Raw genomic sequence first — 18,138 nt, 5'->3', positions numbered from 1 at the left:
TACTCGTGTTGACTTTTATGAACACAGAAATGTACTTTCTGTGAAATTTGTGAATAATTAATGTCACTTTGTAAAGTATGAAATGTTATAGCCAAACTGCTAAAATATATAAATGCTGATTGGAAAAGTTCTTTGAACATCACGTTTACACAATATAGTATCACGTTTTTGTGATATAATTATCACGTTTATACAATATAGTATCACGTTGATGTGATATAATTATCACGTTTATACAATATAATATCACGTTTATGTGATATAATTATCACGTTTATACAATATAATTATCACGTTTATACAATATAATATCACGTTTATACAATATAATTATCACGTTTATACAATATAATATCACGTTTATACAATATAATATCACAAATTCCACTTTGAACACACACTTTGAATAATTTCATTTGTTTTTGCAAACTTCCAACATCATGGCAACCTGTATGTTACAAAAAGGTGTGTTTAATATAGGCCTACATTTATTGAATGTCTTATTAGTCTGTAGTTTGACATGTTGTTCAACTGGACAGAACAACGATTAGAACTAATAAAAGTCTACTTGATCAGGTTTTTAACCTGAAAGAAACCCTCCTAAAATTCTGTGCTGGTGTGGTCCAGGTGATGGTAGACAGATGTTAAGTAGACGAGATCTGCTGAGTATGTCATTAAGGAGATGTGACCTATTTCCAGGAAGATATGTGAAACATTGGTATCTGAATCAAACCCAGCCAGTTGGACATCAGTAGGTCTTTTGATGAATGTAAAACAAATGCACTGAAACCCTTGATTCTGCACAGAAAGTTGTTTAATTTTCAAATCCATGTAATGAATACAAGTGATGAATGATATATTTTCTTTATTTTATACACAACAGACTATCCAGCAGACACATTCACTACCCAGGGATTACAGGCGTCTGAGGAATTCCTCACACTCCAAGGCTTTCTTGTAATTGCTCAGGAAGATATCCAGGTTCTGCCTCGCTTTTGAGGAAATGTGGCTCTGAAGCTGTTCCCCAAGCTGGGTTATCTCGCTGACAAGACAAAACGATATAGCAAAATAATGAAGTCGTTAAAGACACTCAAATACATAATAAGATATAAACTGAAAATTGGATTAACAGTTTCCTAAACTATCCGGCTTACCTTGAGTCAAACTCTGTGCCACGCATGTACATCTCCTTGGCTTTGTCCAGGGAGATGGAGTGAACAGCTCCGAGGGCGTATACTGTTGCCTGTGGCATGAAGATTAAGATTTAAGATTGTGTTAGACAGTGACCATGTGTTAAAAGGAGACAGACATATGCAGTCATATAAAACATGTAGTCTACACATCAGTGTCAGTGTCTGAGATCTCACCTCTGGCAAAAGTACATCCATTACGAATGCCACTGGATCTGCAGACTTCTTGTCTGTCTCAGTACGTTTGAGTACTTCAGACAAGAAGTGCATGACTTTGTCCACTTGTTCATCATCTTCAAAAAGAAGGATGACCCTGTCCTGTTTCTTGGCCCAAGGAGACACCGTGTTGCCTGTGATGATGTTCTATAAAAATTGTATAGGATTTTAGTTTGGGTATTCATATACAAATACACAAACACCACACTAAATGCCATTGTCACTCACTTTAAGGTGTTGCAGCATGCCCTGATCCTCTGTGATTACACTGGTTAACCGACAACATGCCTCGCGTCGCTTCTGTTGGGCTTGTTGGGCCCTTTCCTAAAATTAAATTACACATAATATGCAACACTGAATACATGTGATTAAGAACTTTGAATAAGACATTTTCTTTCCCTGATTATTTGCACTTCCTCTGATAAGAGGTGTCATCCTGGCTGGCAACTTGTTTGGCCACAGTAACATCACTGCCCTAAATGGATATACAGATAAGCCTGTCTGAGAGGCAAATTGTTACATTACTTCTGAGAACAATCATTATTATCAGGGGCATCTATAAAAATGCAGGAATCTTGAAACTTTTTCTCAATATCTAAATTCTCAACAAGAGTGAAAATAAAATACACATTGACTTAAGATTCTACACACATGAAGTACAGTACACATAGATGAAATGGCTCCAGCATTAGTTTACTTTACTTTACTTATTTTGAGTTTCTGATACTCAAATGGATGAGTTGAATAGTTTGATGGTCACAGTTATCCATGGTCAGGACAAACAGAAATAACATCACATTTCATAATACATAAGGCTCATGGGGAAATTAAAGCCTTTCAGCGTTGAAATGAAAAAATATTTGATAATTTAGGACTTACCACCGTACTCCACCATTGACCTTTGGTGTCCCTGCAGATGAGCCACAAGCTTTGCATAGCTCCCCTTTTTTGTGCAGATCAGTGTCCGAGTCGCATCTACTCAGCTCAGGGTCTGCTCCTTCACTGAACGTAGTGTTGCTCTATAAGAGAAAATGTAAATTAAAATTGTATTTTGTATTTTTAACATGGAAACATTTTTAATCCAGAATCAAGAAGTAATGAACTGGACTGCATTTGCCTGTAAGACTTTCCCTGTCCTAAAATATATGCAGGCCAACTGAAATAAATCAAATCAAATGACACTGTTGACTGTGATTCAACAGAACTTCTCATTTCTAAACATGAAAAATATTATTCATCATTAAATCTTTTATCTTAACAATTGTAGAACTGAGGTCACACGTTTTCAAATGAGCAAAGCTGTGTGCAACTTGTCAGAGTCATTTAAAGATTAAAAAACAGATAAATACTAATATATAGAGATCATATAGTTTATCTTATACGTTTCTTGGTTGAAAATGAGACAATGTTATATTGTCAATGCTATAACCTGTACATATAAATAAAAGAAAAAAAGGAAAAAAATAAAAAAAAGGGAGAAAATCGCTGCGTCTTGCTTGCTGTTACAATCGCTATCGTTACAGCATGCAGACATTACTGGTTAATAAACTGCACTTCATTGATTTAATGGATACAAATAATGAATATTCATCCAGTGTTCAATATCAAAATGTGTTTTTTATCCATTCTTACCTTTTCCTCCGTAATTTTCCCGTGTTTTTCCCGTGTTACTTTTTCGGGTTCTCTCTTCATACTAGGTCAACGTAAACTTCATCACGTTTCAGACGCAGTCTCTTGAGAGCCAATCAGAGTGTCGTGTAGTGTGAAGGGGCGTTTCGTTGAGTAAAGGGGCGTTTCGTTGAGTAAAGGGGCGTTTCGTTGAGTAAAGGGGCGTTTCGTTGAGTGGTCTGCGGGTCTGCAGCTAGACCCTTCTCGCCGTGGGAGGTCTTCGGGCGTAAGATTCTACGCCCGAGAGTTTTCTTATCTTTTGCACTGCGAGGGTTTGTGTGTGAGCGTGTCTCACTCTGAGCAAAGGTCTACGAGACAGACGTGCACGACCGAAAACTGGAACTACGTTATGTGACCGGCGCGAGTGAGAGAAGTTTATCGTTTTTAAACTACATTTGAATGCAGATTACACACGGCAGTCACCGACTCTACAACGTGTAGCGCATTTATTTACATTGTCCATGTTTTTATAAATTATTTTAGATGATTCCTACCTATAACCTTCCAATAACCTTTCACCTTTGATATGTCTAGTACAAATTGTGTACTAGTACAAACACACATATATATATATATATATATACACACATATATATATATATATATATATATATATATACATATATGTGTATATATATATATATATATACATACGTGTGTATATATATATATATATATATATATATATATATATATATACTGTATATACATACTAAACTGATATTTTGACCCACCTCTACTTTCTGTGCTGGTGGAAAAAAATCATTACAAGACTCCGCCCATAAAATCTCTTAAGAACACGTTCATGGCTTTTTCTTTCTTTCTTTTATTTATTTTTCTCATGAAAAAAAGTACAATAAAGCAGAAACAAACGAGAGCAGAAAGCAACAACAGTTGCATCAGCTCCCAAAAAGAATATATACATACATATAGACTTATACCCATGCAATAGGCAACCCCTTAAATGAACTAAAAAACAACTAACAAACACTTATCATTTCAAAATCCACCATTATGTACTTCTACAAGTACTTCTATATGTTTGCATATGAACTGAAACAGACTGAAAATACACTTTATTTCAAAAAGAGTGATTCGGAAACAAGGACATTTGACATTTTCTGTCTCTCAGGTTTTACCTTCCCTCTCGGCCCTGGAACACCTTTGAAGGTTATTAGGAAGCTTCAAACCTAATCTGTGATGCCCGGATTTTCACTATCACAATATCCAGCCTTATTTATTATCCTCATTGCTCTTTTTTTTTTCTTTTTTCTTTTTTGCAGTATGTACATGCTTTGTAATGAGCTCTTGTACGCGTTAGCCCAGACGTCTTCACAAAAACTGAGATATGTCAATATAAGTCTACACTATATATATATATAATATATATATAATTATATAATATGTAGATATTTACAAATGAAGAAAAACCCACTTTTACCCATAATTCCAGCACATTTAGCCGTCTTAGAACACAAATATTCCCATAAACTCTCTTCATCACCACACTTCAAAGCATCTGATACTTTGCAAATGTCTGAACAAAGGATTTCAAACACTGAAGTGACAAAATAAGACATTTGAACTCAGTGATGGAGGCAGCAGTGGATCAATGACTCCTGTGTGCTGTGATGTTAAAATCACTGATTTTCTCTATGGACTTTGGTGCAGAGAAACACAGAGAGAGAGAGAGTCGTGTGGACCTGACAGACTTAATCAGCGAGTTTGACAGTGGTTTGAATCCAAAAGACATTTGTTTACCTTTGAAAGTTGTGGTCTACACCTTTAACTCACTTCTTACATAACTCAAGGCTATTTGAGTTTACAGAACTCAGCTGTGGATCCATAATCATAAAGCCAGACTCCAGCATAGAGAGGCTGAGTGAACGTGGTCTGGACTCTGTGGAGCAGAGTCATGGTGTCAGAGACGCTGTAGAAGGACAGACCTGCTCTGTGGTCCAGGTAAACTCCGACTCTGGAGGACAAACCATCTGAGACTTCAGTGTTGATACTGTTGTGAACAAACGTACAACTGTTCTGGTAACAATATAAACTCCAAGATTTGTCATTGTATCCAAATCTACTTTCATTTCCTGATCTGCTGATGTTCTTGTAAGTCACTGCTACAGAAACTCCTCCTCCTCTCCGCTCCACCTCCCAGTAACAGCGTCCATGCAGACTCTCTTTACTCAGGACCTGATACACATCAGTGAATCTGTCTGTGGGACGAGGATAAGACTGATTGTTCCACATTAATGTCACTTTCCTGTTTCCCTCAGATAATAACAGCTGTGTGTGAGCTGTGTTTGGATCCAGTGTGATTTCCTGTGAATATCTGAGGAATTCAGCTCTGGTCTTTGGTTCTGGATCTGTCAGTAAAACATCTACTCGAGTCACAGCCAGTGAGATGTTTGTCCACGTCTCGGTCAGGACGTCCTGTATTTGACCTTTGACCTCTGCCACAGCCACTGTCACGTTCTCAAAGTGTCTCAGAGGACGGACGTCGATGGTGGACGAGTGTGTCGATGGACTGAGTGCTGACAGTGAGCGGTAGTTGAGGAGAAACTGGTTGTGGTCGTGTGTGAGTGAGAGCTGCTTCAGTTCAGCTTCTCTCTTGTTCAGGTCAGTGAGCTCCTGCTGAAGCTTCTCCTGAAGATCTTTGACTCGACTCACTTCAGTTTCCTGCTGGGATCTGATCTGCTGCTTCACGTCAGAGCTTCTTTTCTGCAGGAGAAGCATCATCTCAGTGAATGTCTTCTCAATGTCCTTCACGGCTTTATCAGCAGAGAGAGTGAGAGCCTCCACCTCCTGTTGAAGCACCTTCACGTCTCTGTCTATGTCCTGGACTCTCTGCTGGATTTCTTCTCGACTCAGATCCAGCTCTCTCTGCTTCTGCGTCCTCTCTGCTGCAGCTGAGACCATGTCGTGGTCTTTATGTTCGTCCACAGAGCAGAGATAACAGATACACTGCTGATCAGTGCGGCAGAACATCTTCATCACCTCATCGTGACGAGGGCAGATGTTCTCCTGGAGGTTCTTGGACGGCTCTACCAGCTTGTGTTTCTTAAATGCAGGTGATTGATGATGAGGCTGGAGATGTTCCTCACAGAAAGAGGCCAAACAAACCAAACAGGACTTGAGAGCTTTATGTTTCCTCCCAGTGCAGAAATCACAGGCCACATCTTCAGCTCCAGCATAGCAGTGATCAGCAGGAGCAGCGTGGAGTCCAGTCTTCTTCAGCTCCTCCACTAAATCTGCTAACATGGTGCTTTTCATCAGTTCAGGCCTCGGTGTGAAGATCTTTCTACACTGAGGGCAGCTGTAGATCCTCCTCTCATCCTCTTTGTCCCAGTGGCTTTTGATACAGTTCATACAGTAGCTGTGTCCACAGAGAAGAGTCCCTGGATCCTTCAGAAGATCCAAACAGATGGAACAGCAGAATCGCTCTCGCTGCAGCTCATTTCTTTGCTGCGCCATTTCACCTCTCGGTAACGACGACTGTCTGAGTTTCACTTCCTCACAAACAGAACTGGTTTGAGTGCAGTGGGCGGAGCCTGTGGTTAGCTGCTCCCTCCTGAGGGGGAGGGAACCAGGAAATGTGAGCTCAAATCAGAGCAGGCTGTGTTTGAAGAGGGAGGTTTATCAGAGTGTGACTTGTTTCCAGGAAGAGGAGTCGCCTGATATGACAAATGAGCAGTGAAACCAGGCCTTGATTAACACACAGCAAAAGATCTACTGTTTTCTTGTGTTGCTGCAGTTCCAGAACAATTTCTCATAAGAATCTGTCCTGTGAAGGTTCCTGAGTGCTGAACCATTCTGTGAACAAATCTTTTTAAATCCACCGATTCTAAAGATTCAGTTACAACCAGAACAACTGCTTTACTTCACTAGTTTGTGTTTCTGTGTCGCGTAGAAAACCACGTCATGACAGTTTCACGCCGCCGTGCTGTGATGACTCCACTCATGTGAGAGAAAATTCTAATCTTTAGCCATAATTAGTCACAACTAGACCTGGTGTTCAATATAAACAGCCATAACTTACAAAAAGACACAAATTAGGAGCCTTTCAAGGTTCCCTCCCTAGATACCAAAGCACGGGGCATCTGGACCGGATACAAAATCTCAAGGCTGACTTACTATATGCATCAGACCTGGCACGCTGCTCGCCAGAATCTGTCGCGGATCACTGCATCATGAAGGACGGTGGTGACATGGTCACAAAACATGTTCTATACTATTCACACAAACACCTACATGTATAAACATAGAGCCCAGGTTGGAAAAATACTGTTATTCCCCTTTAAATAAAAGGTGTCAGAACTAGAATTTGGAATTATAAGCAGATTTTGGAATTATAAGTAGGATTTTTAAGTCTTTTTTAACTGATCTACAGTTGGACGTTGTTGGCTTTGATTCTTGTGTCGCACGTCGCACTCATGACTCTTCAGTGACGACACTCTCTGACCAATCAGAGGCCGGCAGTCTGTTGATGTCACATTTCAGTATCGGCTCAGCTCTTGGAACCTCGTCAGAGCAGGAAGTGAAAAAAAGTACCCGGTACCAGGAGAACATACAAACTCCACACAGAAAGGACCTTGTTCCGTTTTAATGAGAATGATAGAAGCCGTCACAGAAACGGCTGTAAATGATGAACCAATGTGTTCTTTGTCATTTGCTTGTAATTTGGGAAACGCTGCTCTCCATGACACTTACAGTGCAGGAATTTATAATAACCACCAGATGGCAGGGTGGAGCAATGAGTGAAAAGCTTCAAGACAAAAGACACTGCTTCATTCTGTCCCTACAACCTATTTTTAAACACATATTTGATGTTTTCCTGCGACCTGACATTTACTGCTCCCTAACAAGGTAGATACAGCATGTTTGTTGCAAAGAGTAGATGAATCCAGAAGTAATTACAGTCATGTAGGGCTGCAACACATGGTTATTTTCATAAGCATTTATTCTGCTGCTTATTATCTTCAATACATTGTTTGATGATGTTCTCAAATGATTCAGTCTGAATGATTTGAACAATTTGAAAGCTGAAAATATTCACATTCAAGAAGCTGAAAAATCAGAGAAACTACGTATTCATTTAAATTTAGTAATGAATTTCTCTTGGTTTGCTCCGGGTTGGGACGTTTCCAACGGATACTGGATGTTCCGAACATAGACAAAAAGTTACGTTAATATGGTACATGTTAGATATCACAACACATAACAACAAAAATGTCAAGGCGAGCCAGTTTTCATTTTTTACACAAAAAGAAAAGATTCCAATTCCAAGGTCAGCAAGTCAGTTTTTCACATGGGCTATATAACCACAATGTGGTTATATGCAGTTACCGTATATCACCACTAGGACACGCCAAAACACCATTCTCATGCCTGAGAGTTTTCTTATCTTTTGCACTGCGAGGGTTTGTGTGTGAGCGTGTCTCACTCTGAGCAAAGGTTTACGAGACAGACGTGCACGACCGAAAACTGGAACTACGTTATGTGACCGGCGCGAGTGAGAGAAGTTTATCGATTTTAAACTACAATTGAATGCAGATTACACACGGCAGTCACCGACTCTACAACGTGTAGCGCATTTATTTACATTTTCCATGTTTTTATAAATTATTTTAGATGATTCCTACCTATAACCTTCCAATAACCTTTCACCTTTGATATGTCTAGTACAAATTGTGTACTAGTACAAACACACACATATATATATATATATACACACATATACTGTATATGTGTATGTGTATATGTATATGTATATATATATATATATATATATATATATGTATACACATATATATGTATATATATGTATGTATATATATATATACCAAACTGATATTTTGACCCACCTCTACTTTCTGTGCTGGTGGAAAAAAATCATTACAAGACTCCGCCCATAAAATCTCTTAAGAACACGTTCACGGCTTTTTCTTTCTTTATTTATTTATTTATTTTTCTCATGAAAAAAGTACAATAAAGCAGAAACAAACGAGAGCAGAAAGCAACAACAGTTGCATCAACTCCCAAAAAGAATATATACATACATATAGACTTATACCCATGCAATCGGCAACTCCTTAAATTAGCTCAAAAACAACTTACAAACACTTATCATTTCAAAATCCACCGTCCCCATTATGTACTTCTTCAAGTACTTCTATATGTTTGCATATAAACTGAAACAGACTGAAAATACACTTTATTTCAAAAAGAGTGATTCGGACACAAGGACATTTGACATTTTCTGTCTCTCAGGTTTTACCTTCCCTCTCGGCCCTGGAACATCTTTTGAAGGTTATTAGGAAGCTTCAAACCTAATCTGTGATGCCCGGATTTTCACTATCACAATATCCAGCCTTATTTATTATCCTCATTGCTCTTTTTTTTTTCTTTTTTCTTTTTTGCAGTATGTACATGCTTTGTAATGAGCTCTTGTACGCGTTAGCCCAGACGTCGTCACAAAAACTGAGATATGTCAATATAAGTCTACACTATATATATATACATATATATGTGTATATATATATATATATATATATATATATATATATATATATATATATGTGTATATATATGTATATATATATATATATGTAATATGCAGATATTTACAAATGAAGAAAAACCCACTTTTACCCATAATTCCAGCACATTTAGCCGTCTTAGAACACAAATATTCCCATAAACTCTCTTCATCACCACACTTCAAAGCATCTGATACTTTGCAAATGTCTGAACAAAGGATTTCAAACACTGAAGTGACAAAATAAGACATTTGAACTCAGTGATGGAGGCAGCAGTGGATCAATGACTCCTGTGTGCTGTGATGTTAAAATCACTGATTTTCTCTATGGACTTTGGTGCAGAGAAACACAGAGAGAGAGAGAGTCGTGTGGACCTGACAGACTTCATCAGCGAGTTTGACAGTGGTTTGAATCCAAAAGACATTTGTTTACCTTTGAAAGTTGTGTTCTAGACCTTTAACTCACTTCTTACATAACTCAAGGCTATTTGAGTTTACAGAACTCAGCTGTGGATCCATAATCATAAAGCCAGACTCCAGCATAGAGAGGCTGAGTGAACGTGGTCTGGACTCTGTGGAGCAGAGTCATGGTGTCAGAGACGCTGTAGAAGGACAGACCTGCTCTGTGGTCCAGGTAAACTCCGACTCTGGAGGACAAACCACCTGAGACTTTAGTCTTGATACTGTTGTGAACAAACATACAACTGTTTTGGTCACAATATAAACTCCAAGATTTGTCATTGCATCCAAATCTACTTTCATCTCCTGATCTGCTGATGTTGTTGTAAGTCACTGCTACATAAACTCCTCTTCCTGTCCACTCCACCTCCCAGTAACAGCGTCCATGCAGACTCTCTTTACTCAGGACCTGACACACATCAGTGAATCTGTCTGTGTGACAAGGATAAGACTGAACCATAACTGTCACTTTCCTGTTTCCCTCAGATAATAACAGCTGTGTGTGAGCTGTGTTTGAATCCAGTGTGATTTCCTGTGAATATCTGAGGAATTCAGCTCTGGTCTTTGGTTCTGGATCTGTCAGTAAAACATCTACTCGAGTCACAGCCAGTGAGATGTTTGTCCACGTCTCGGTCAGGACGTCCTGTATTTGACCTTTGACCTCTGCCACAGCCGCTGTTACGTCCTCAAAGTGTCTCAGAGGACGGACGTCGACGGTGGACGAGTGTGTCGATGGACTGAGTGCTGACAGTGAGCGGTAGTTGAGGAGAAACTGGTTGTGGTCGTGTGTGAGTGAGAGCTGCTTCAGTTCAGCTTCTCTCTTGTTCAGGTCAGTGAGCTCCTGCTGAAGCTTCTCCTGAAGATCTTTGACTCGACTCACTTCAGTTTCCTGCTGGGATCTGATCTGCTGCTTCATGTCAGAGCTTCTTTTCTGCAGGAGACGCATCATCTCAGTGAATGTCTTCTCAATGTCCTTCACGGCTTTATCAGCAGAGAGAGTGAGAGCCTCCACCTCCTGTTGAAGCACCTTCACGTCTCTGTCTATGTCCTGGACTCTCTGCTGGATTTCTTCTCGACTCAGATCCAGCTCTCTCTGCTTCTGTGTCCACTCTGCTGCAGCTGAGACCATGTCGTGGTCTTTATGTTCGTCCACAGAGCAGAGATTACAGATACACTGCTGATCAGTGCGGCAGAACATCTTCATCACCTCATCGTGACGAGGGCAGATGTTCTCCTGGAGGTTCTTTGACGGCTCTACCAGCTTGTGTTTCTTAAATGCAGGTGATTGATGATGAGGCTGGAGATGTTCCTCACAGTAAGAGGCCAAACAAACCAAACAGGACTTGAGAGCTTTATGTTTCCTCCCAGTGCAGACATCACAGGCCACATCTTCAGCTCCAGCATAGCAGAGATCAGCAGGAGCAGCGTGGAGTTCAGTCTTCTTCAGCTCCTCCACTAAATCTGCTAATATGGTGCTTTTCATCAGTTCAGGCCTCGGTGTGAAGATCTTTCTACACTGAGGGCAGCTGTAGATCCTCCTCTCATCCTCTTTGTCCCAGTGGCTTTTGATACAGTTCATACAGTAGCTGTGTCCACAGAGAAGAGTCCCTGGATCCTTCAGAAGATCCAAACAGATGGAACAGCAGAATCGCTCTCGCTGCAGCTCATTTCTTTGCTGCGCCATTTCACCTCTCGGTAACGACGACTGTCTGAGTTTCACTTCCTCACAGACAGAACTGTTTTGAGTGCAGTGGGCGGAGCCTGTGGTTAGCTGCTCCCTCCTGAGGGGGAGGGAACCAGGAAATGTGAGCTCAAATCAGAGCAGGCTGTGTTTGTAGAGGGAGGTTTATCAGAGTGTGACTTGTTTCCAGGAAGAGGAGTCGCCTGACAAACACTCTGTGTTTCACTGTATGTGTGCGATTATGACAAATGAGCAGTGAAACCAGGCCTTGATTAACACACAGCAAAAGATCTACTGTTTTCTTGTGTTGCTGCAGTTCCAGAACAATTTCTCATAAGAATCTGTCCTGTGAAGGTTCCTGAGTGCTGAACCATTCTGTGAACAAATCTTTTTAAATCCACCGATTCTAAAGATTCAGTTACAACCAGAACAACTGCTTTACTTCACTAGTTTGTGTTTCTGTGTCGCGTAGAAAACTACGTCATGACAGTTTCACGCCGCCGTGCTGTGATGACTCCACTCATGTGAGAGAAAATCCCAAATTTTTGCCATAATTAGTCACATCTAGACCTGGTGTTCAATATAAACAGCCATAACTTACAAAAAGACACAAATTAGGAGCCTTTCAAGGTTCCCTCCCTAGATACCAAAGCACGGGGCATCTGGACCGGATACAAAATCTCAAGGCTGACTTACTATATGCATCAGACCTGGCACGCTGCTCGCCAGAATCTGTCGCGGATCACTGCATCATGAAGGACAGTGGTGACATTGTTATGACCCTAGGTCACATGTTTTGTGACCTGAGAGGCCGACACTCACACAGGTCACAAAACATGTTCTATACTATTCACACAAACACCTACATGTATAAACATAGAGCCCAGGTTGGAAAAATACTGTTATTCCCCTTTAAATAAAAGGTGTCAGAACTAGAATTTGGAATTATAAGCAGATTTTGGAATTATAAGTAGGATTTTTAAGTCTTTTTTAACTGATCTACAGTTGGACGTTGTTGGCTTTGATTCTTGTGTCGCACGTCGCACTCATGACTCTTGAGTGACGACACTCTCTGACCAATCAGAGGCCGGCAGTCTGTTGATGTCACATTTCAGTATCGGCTCAGCTCTTGGAACCTCGTCAGAGCAGGAACTGAAAAAAGTACCCGGTACCAGGAGAACATACAAACTCCACACAGAAAGGACCTTGTTCCGTTTTAATGAGAATGATAGAAGCCGTCACAGAAACGGCTGTAAATGATGAACCAATGTGTTCTTTGTCATTTGCTTGTAATTTGGGAAACGCTGCTCTCCATGACACTTACAGTGCAGGAATTTATAATAACCACCAGATGGCAGGGTGGAGCAATGAGTGAAAAGCTTCAAGACAAAAGACACTGCTTCATTCTGTCCCTACAACCTATTTTTAAACAGATATTTGATGTTTTCCTGCCACCTGACATTTACTGCTCCCTAACAAGGTAGTTACAGCATGTTTGTTGCAAAGAGTAGATGAATCCAGAAGTAATTACAGTCATGTAGGGCTGCAACACATGGTTATTTTCATCAGCATTTATTCTGCTGCTTATTATCTTCAATACATTGTTTGATGATGTTCTCAAATGATTCAGTCTGAATGATTTGAACAATTTGAAAGCTGAAAATATTCACATTCAAGAAGCTGAAAAATCAGAGAAACTACGTATTCATTTAAATTTAGTCATGAATTTCTCTTGGTTTGCTCCGGGTTGGGACGTTTCCAACGGATACTGGATGTTCCGAACATAGACAAAAAGTTACGTTAATATGGTACATGTTAGATATCACAACACATAACAACAAAAATGTCAAGGCGAGACAGTTTTCATTTTTTACACAAAAAGAAAAGATTCCAATTCCAAGGTCAGCAAGTCAGTTTTTCACATGGGCTATATAACCACAATGTGGTTATATGCAGTTACCGTATATCACCACTAGGACACGCCAAAACACCATTCTCATGCCTGAGAGTTTTCTTATCTTTTGCACTGCGAGGGTTTGTGTGTGGGCGTGTCTCACTCTGAGCAAAGGTCTACGAGACAGACGTGCACGACCGACAACTGGAACTACGTTATGTGACCGGCGCGAGTGACAGAGAAGTTTATCGTTTTTAAACTACAATTGAATGCAGATTACACACGGCAGTCACCGACTCTACAACGTGTAGCGCATTTATTTACATGTCCATGTTTTTATAAATTATTTTAGATGATTCCTACCTATAACCTTCCAATAACCTTTCACCTTTGATATGTCTAGTACAAATTGTGTACTAGTACAAACACACATATATATATATATATATATATATATATATATACACATATACTGTATATGTATATATATGTGTGTGTATATATATATATATATATATATATATGTATATATATGTATACATATATATGTATATATATGTATACATATATATGTATATATATGTATGTATATATATATATACCAAACTGATATTTTGACCCACCTCTACTTTCTGTGCTGGTGGAAAAAAATCATTACAAGACTCCGCCCATAAAATCTCTTAAAAACACGTTCACGGCTTTTTCTTTCTTTATTTATTTATTTATTTTTCTCATGAAAAAAGTACAATAAAGCAGAAACAAACGAGAGCAGAAAGCACCAGCAGTTGCATCAACTCCCAAAAAGAATATATACATACATATAGACTTATACCCATGCAATCGGCAACTCCTAAAATGAGCTCAAAAACAACTTACAAACACTTATCATTTCAAAATCCACCGTCCCCATTATGTACTTCTACAAGTACTTCTATATGTTTGCATATAAACTGAAACAGACTGAAAATACACTTTATTTCAAAAAGAGTGATTCGGACACAAGGACATTTGACATTTTCTGTCTCTCAGGTTTTACCTTCCCTCTCGGCCCTGGAACATCTTTTGAAGGTTATTAGGAAGCTTCAAACCTAATCTGTGATGCCCGGATTTTCACTATCACAATATCCAGCCTTATTTATTATCCTCATTGCTCTTTTTTTTTTCTTTTTTCTTTTTTGCAGTATGTACATGCTTTGTAATGAGCTCTTGTACGCGTTAGCCCAGACGTCTTCACAAAAACTGAGATATGTCAATATAAGTCTACACTATATATATATATATATATATATATATATATATATATATATATATATATAATTATATAATATGTAGATATTTACAAATGAAGAAAAACCCACTTTTACCCATAATTCCAGCACATTTAGCCGTCTTAGAACACAAATATTCCCATAAACTCTCTTCATCACCACACTTCAAAGCTTTGTAATGAGCTCTTGTACGCGTTAGCCCAGACGTCTTCACAAAAACTGAGATATGTCAATATAAGTCTACACTATATATATATATAATATATATATAATTATATAATATGTAGATATTTACAAATGAAGAAAAACCCACTTTTACCCATAATTCCAGCACATTTAGCCGTCTTAGAACACAAATATTCCCATAACCTCTCTTCATCACCACACTTCAAAGCATCTGATACTTTGCAAATGTCTGAACAAAGGATTTCAAACACTGAAGTGACAAAATAAGACATTTGAACTCAGTGATGGAGGCAGCAGTGGATCAATGACTCCTGTGTGCTGTGATGTTAAAATCACAGATTTTCTCTATGGACTTTGGTGCAGAGAAACACAGAGAGAGAGAGAGTCGTGTGGACCTGACAGACTTCATCAGCGAGTTTGACAGTGGTTTGAATCCAAAAGACATTTGTTTACCTTTGAAAGTTGTGTTCTACACCTTTAACTCACTTCTTCTTACATAACTCAAGGTTATTTGAGTTTACAGAACTCAGCTGTGGATCCATAATCATAAAAAAGCCTGACTCCAGCATAGAGAGGCTGAGTGAACGTGGTCTGGACTCTGTGGAGCAGAGTCATGGTGTCAGAGACGCTGTAGAAGGACAGACCTGCTCTGTGGTCCAGGTAAACTCCGACTCTGGAGGACAAACCATCTGAGACTTCAGTGTTGATACTGTTGTGAACAAACGTACAACTGTTCTGGTAACAATATAAACTCCAAGATTTGTCATTGTATCCAAATCCACTGTCATCTCCTGACCTGCTGATGTTCTTGTAAGTCACTGCTACAGAAACTCCTCCTCCTCTCCGCTCCACCTCCCAGTAACAGCGTCCATGCAGACTCTCTTTACTCAGGACCTGACACACATCAGTGAATCTGTCTGTGTGACGAGGATAAGGATGATCGTTCCCCATAAATGTCACTTTCCTGTTTCCCTCAGATAATAACAGCTGTGTGTGAGCTGTGTTTGGATCCAGTGTGATTTCCTGTGAATATCTGAGGAATTCAGCTCTGGTCTTTGGTTCTGGTTCTGGATCTGTCAGTAAAACATCGCCTCGAGTCACAGCCAGTGAGATGTTTGTCCACGTCTTGGTCAGGACGTCCTGTATTTGACCTTTGACCTCTGCCACAGCCACTGTCACGTCCTCAAAGTGTCTCAGAGGACGGACGTCGACGGTGGACGAGTGTGTCGATGGACTGAGTGCTGAAAGTGAGCGGTAGTTGAGGAGAAACTGGTTGTGGTCGTGTGTGAGTGAGAGCTGCTTCAGTTCAGCTTCTCTCTTGTTCAGCTCAGTGAGCTCCTGCTGAAGCTTCTCCTGAAGATCTTTGACTCGACTCACTTCAGTTTCCTGCTGGGATCTGATCTGCTGCTTCACGTCAGAGCTTCTTTTCTGCAGGAGAAGCATCATCTCAGTGAATGTCTTCTCAGTGTCCTTCACGGCTTTATCAGCAGAGAGAGTGAGAGCCTCCACCTCCTGTTGAAGCACCTTCACGTCTCTGTCTATGTCCTGGACTCTCTGCTGGATTTCTTCTCGACTCAGATCCAGCTCTCTCTGCTTCTGTGTCCACTCTGCTGCAGCTGAGACCATGTCGTGGTCTTTATGTTCGTCCACAGAGCAGAGATTACAGATACACTGCTGATCAGTGCGGCAGAACATCTTCATCACCTCATCGTGGCGAGGGCAGATGTTCTCCTGGAGGTTCTTGGACGGCTCTACCAGCTTGTGTTTCTTAAATGCAGGTGATTGATGATGAGGCTGGAGATGTTCCTCACAGTAAGAGGCCAAACAAACCAAACAGGACTTGAGAGCTTTATGTTTCCTCCCAGTGCAGAAATCACAGGCCACATCTTCAGCTCCAGCATAGCAGTGATCAGCAGGAGCAGCGTGGAGTCCAGTCTTCTTCAGCTCCTCCACTAAATCTGCTAACATGGTGCTTTTCATCAGTTCAGGCCTCGGTGTGAAGATCTTTCTACACTGAGGGCAGCTGTAGATCCTCCTCTCATCCTCTTTGTCCCAGTGGCTTTTGATACAGTTCATACAGTAGCTGTGTCCACAGAGAAGAGTCCCTGGATCATTCAGAAGGTCCAAACAGATGGAACAGCAGAATCGCTTTCGCTGCAGCTCATTTCTTTGCTGCGCCATTTCACCTCTCGGTAACGACGACTGTCTGAGTTTCACTTACTCACAAACAGAACTGGTTTGAGTGCAGTGGGCGGAGCCTGTGGTCAGCTGCTCTTATCTCTTATCAGAGTGTGACTTGTTTCCAGGAAGAGGAGTCGCCTGATATGACAAATGAGCAGTGAAACCAGGCCTTGATTAACACACAGCAAAAGATCTACTGTTTTCTTGTGTTGCTGCAGTTCCAGAACAATTTCTCATAAGAATCTGTCCTGTGAAGGTTCCTGAGTGCTAAACCATTCTGTGAACAAATCTTTTTAAATCCACTGATTCTAAAGATTCAGTTACAACCAGAACAACTGCTTTACTTCACTAGTTTGTGTTTCTGTGTCGCGTAGAAAACCACGTCATGACAGTTTCACGCCGCCGTGCTGTGATGACTCCACTCATGTGAGAGAAAATTCGAATTTTTAGCCATAATTAGTCACAACTAGACCTGGTGTTCAATATAAACAGCCATAAGTTACAAAAAGACACAAATTAGGAGCCTTTCAAGGTTCCCTCCCTAGATACCAAAGCACGGGGCATCTGGACCGGATACAAAATCTCAAGGCTGACTTACTATATGCATCAGACCTGGCACGCTGCTCGCCAGAATCTGTCGCGGATCACTGCATCATGAAGGACAGTGGTGACATTGTTATGACCCTAGGTCACATGTTTTGTGACCCGAGAGGCCGACACTCACACAGGTCACAAAACATGTTCTATACTATTCACACAAACACCTACATGTATAAACATAGAGCCCAGGTTGGAAAAATACTGTTATTCCCCTTTAAATAAAAGGTGTCAGAACTAGAATTTGGAATTATAAG

At 40.2% G+C, this 18,138-nt stretch overlaps 4 protein-coding genes across 4 annotated transcripts; all 4 read right to left on the bottom strand.

Moving 5' to 3' along the window:
* Positions 1-850: 850 nt before the first annotated feature.
* Positions 851-3,210, bottom strand: LOC131467113 (PWWP domain-containing DNA repair factor 3A-like). The gene is made up of 6 exons (XM_058640841.1): positions 3,039-3,210; positions 2,286-2,425; positions 1,635-1,730; positions 1,368-1,553; positions 1,155-1,243; positions 851-1,042 (listed from the first exon to the last, which is right to left on the bottom strand). The coding sequence occupies exons 2-6, from the start codon at positions 2,340-2,342 to the stop codon at positions 916-918; spliced, it is 555 nt and encodes a 184-aa protein (XP_058496824.1). The 5' UTR covers positions 2,343-2,425; positions 3,039-3,210; the 3' UTR covers positions 851-915.
* Positions 3,211-3,894: 684 nt separating this feature from the next.
* Positions 3,895-6,611, bottom strand: LOC131467069 (tripartite motif-containing protein 16-like). Its single transcript, XM_058640789.1, has one exon. The coding sequence runs from the start codon at positions 6,549-6,551 to the stop codon at positions 4,887-4,889; it is 1,665 nt and encodes a 554-aa protein (XP_058496772.1). The 5' UTR covers positions 6,552-6,611; the 3' UTR covers positions 3,895-4,886.
* A 3,087-nt stretch (positions 6,612-9,698) lies between these two features.
* LOC131467070 (E3 ubiquitin/ISG15 ligase TRIM25-like) lies at positions 9,699-11,818 on the bottom strand. The gene has a single exon (XM_058640790.1). The coding sequence runs from the start codon at positions 11,756-11,758 to the stop codon at positions 10,100-10,102; it is 1,659 nt and encodes a 552-aa protein (XP_058496773.1). The 5' UTR covers positions 11,759-11,818; the 3' UTR covers positions 9,699-10,099.
* Positions 11,819-15,093: 3,275 nt separating this feature from the next.
* LOC131467067 (tripartite motif-containing protein 16-like) lies at positions 15,094-17,331 on the bottom strand. Its single transcript, XM_058640785.1, has 2 exons — positions 15,900-17,331; positions 15,094-15,812 (listed from the first exon to the last, which is right to left on the bottom strand). Exons 1-2 carry the CDS (start codon positions 17,282-17,284, stop codon positions 15,611-15,613), a joined length of 1,587 nt encoding a protein of 528 aa, XP_058496768.1. The 5' UTR covers positions 17,285-17,331; the 3' UTR covers positions 15,094-15,610.
* Between the last annotated feature and the right edge of the window lie 807 nt (positions 17,332-18,138).

Source organism: Solea solea, chromosome 10 (assembly GCF_958295425.1).
Source record: "Solea solea chromosome 10, fSolSol10.1, whole genome shotgun sequence".
NCBI classification, from domain to species: domain Eukaryota; kingdom Metazoa; phylum Chordata; class Actinopteri; order Pleuronectiformes; family Soleidae; genus Solea; species Solea solea.
Note: the sequence above shows the minus strand (reverse complement) of the source record. Positions and strands in the feature narration are given on the sequence as shown.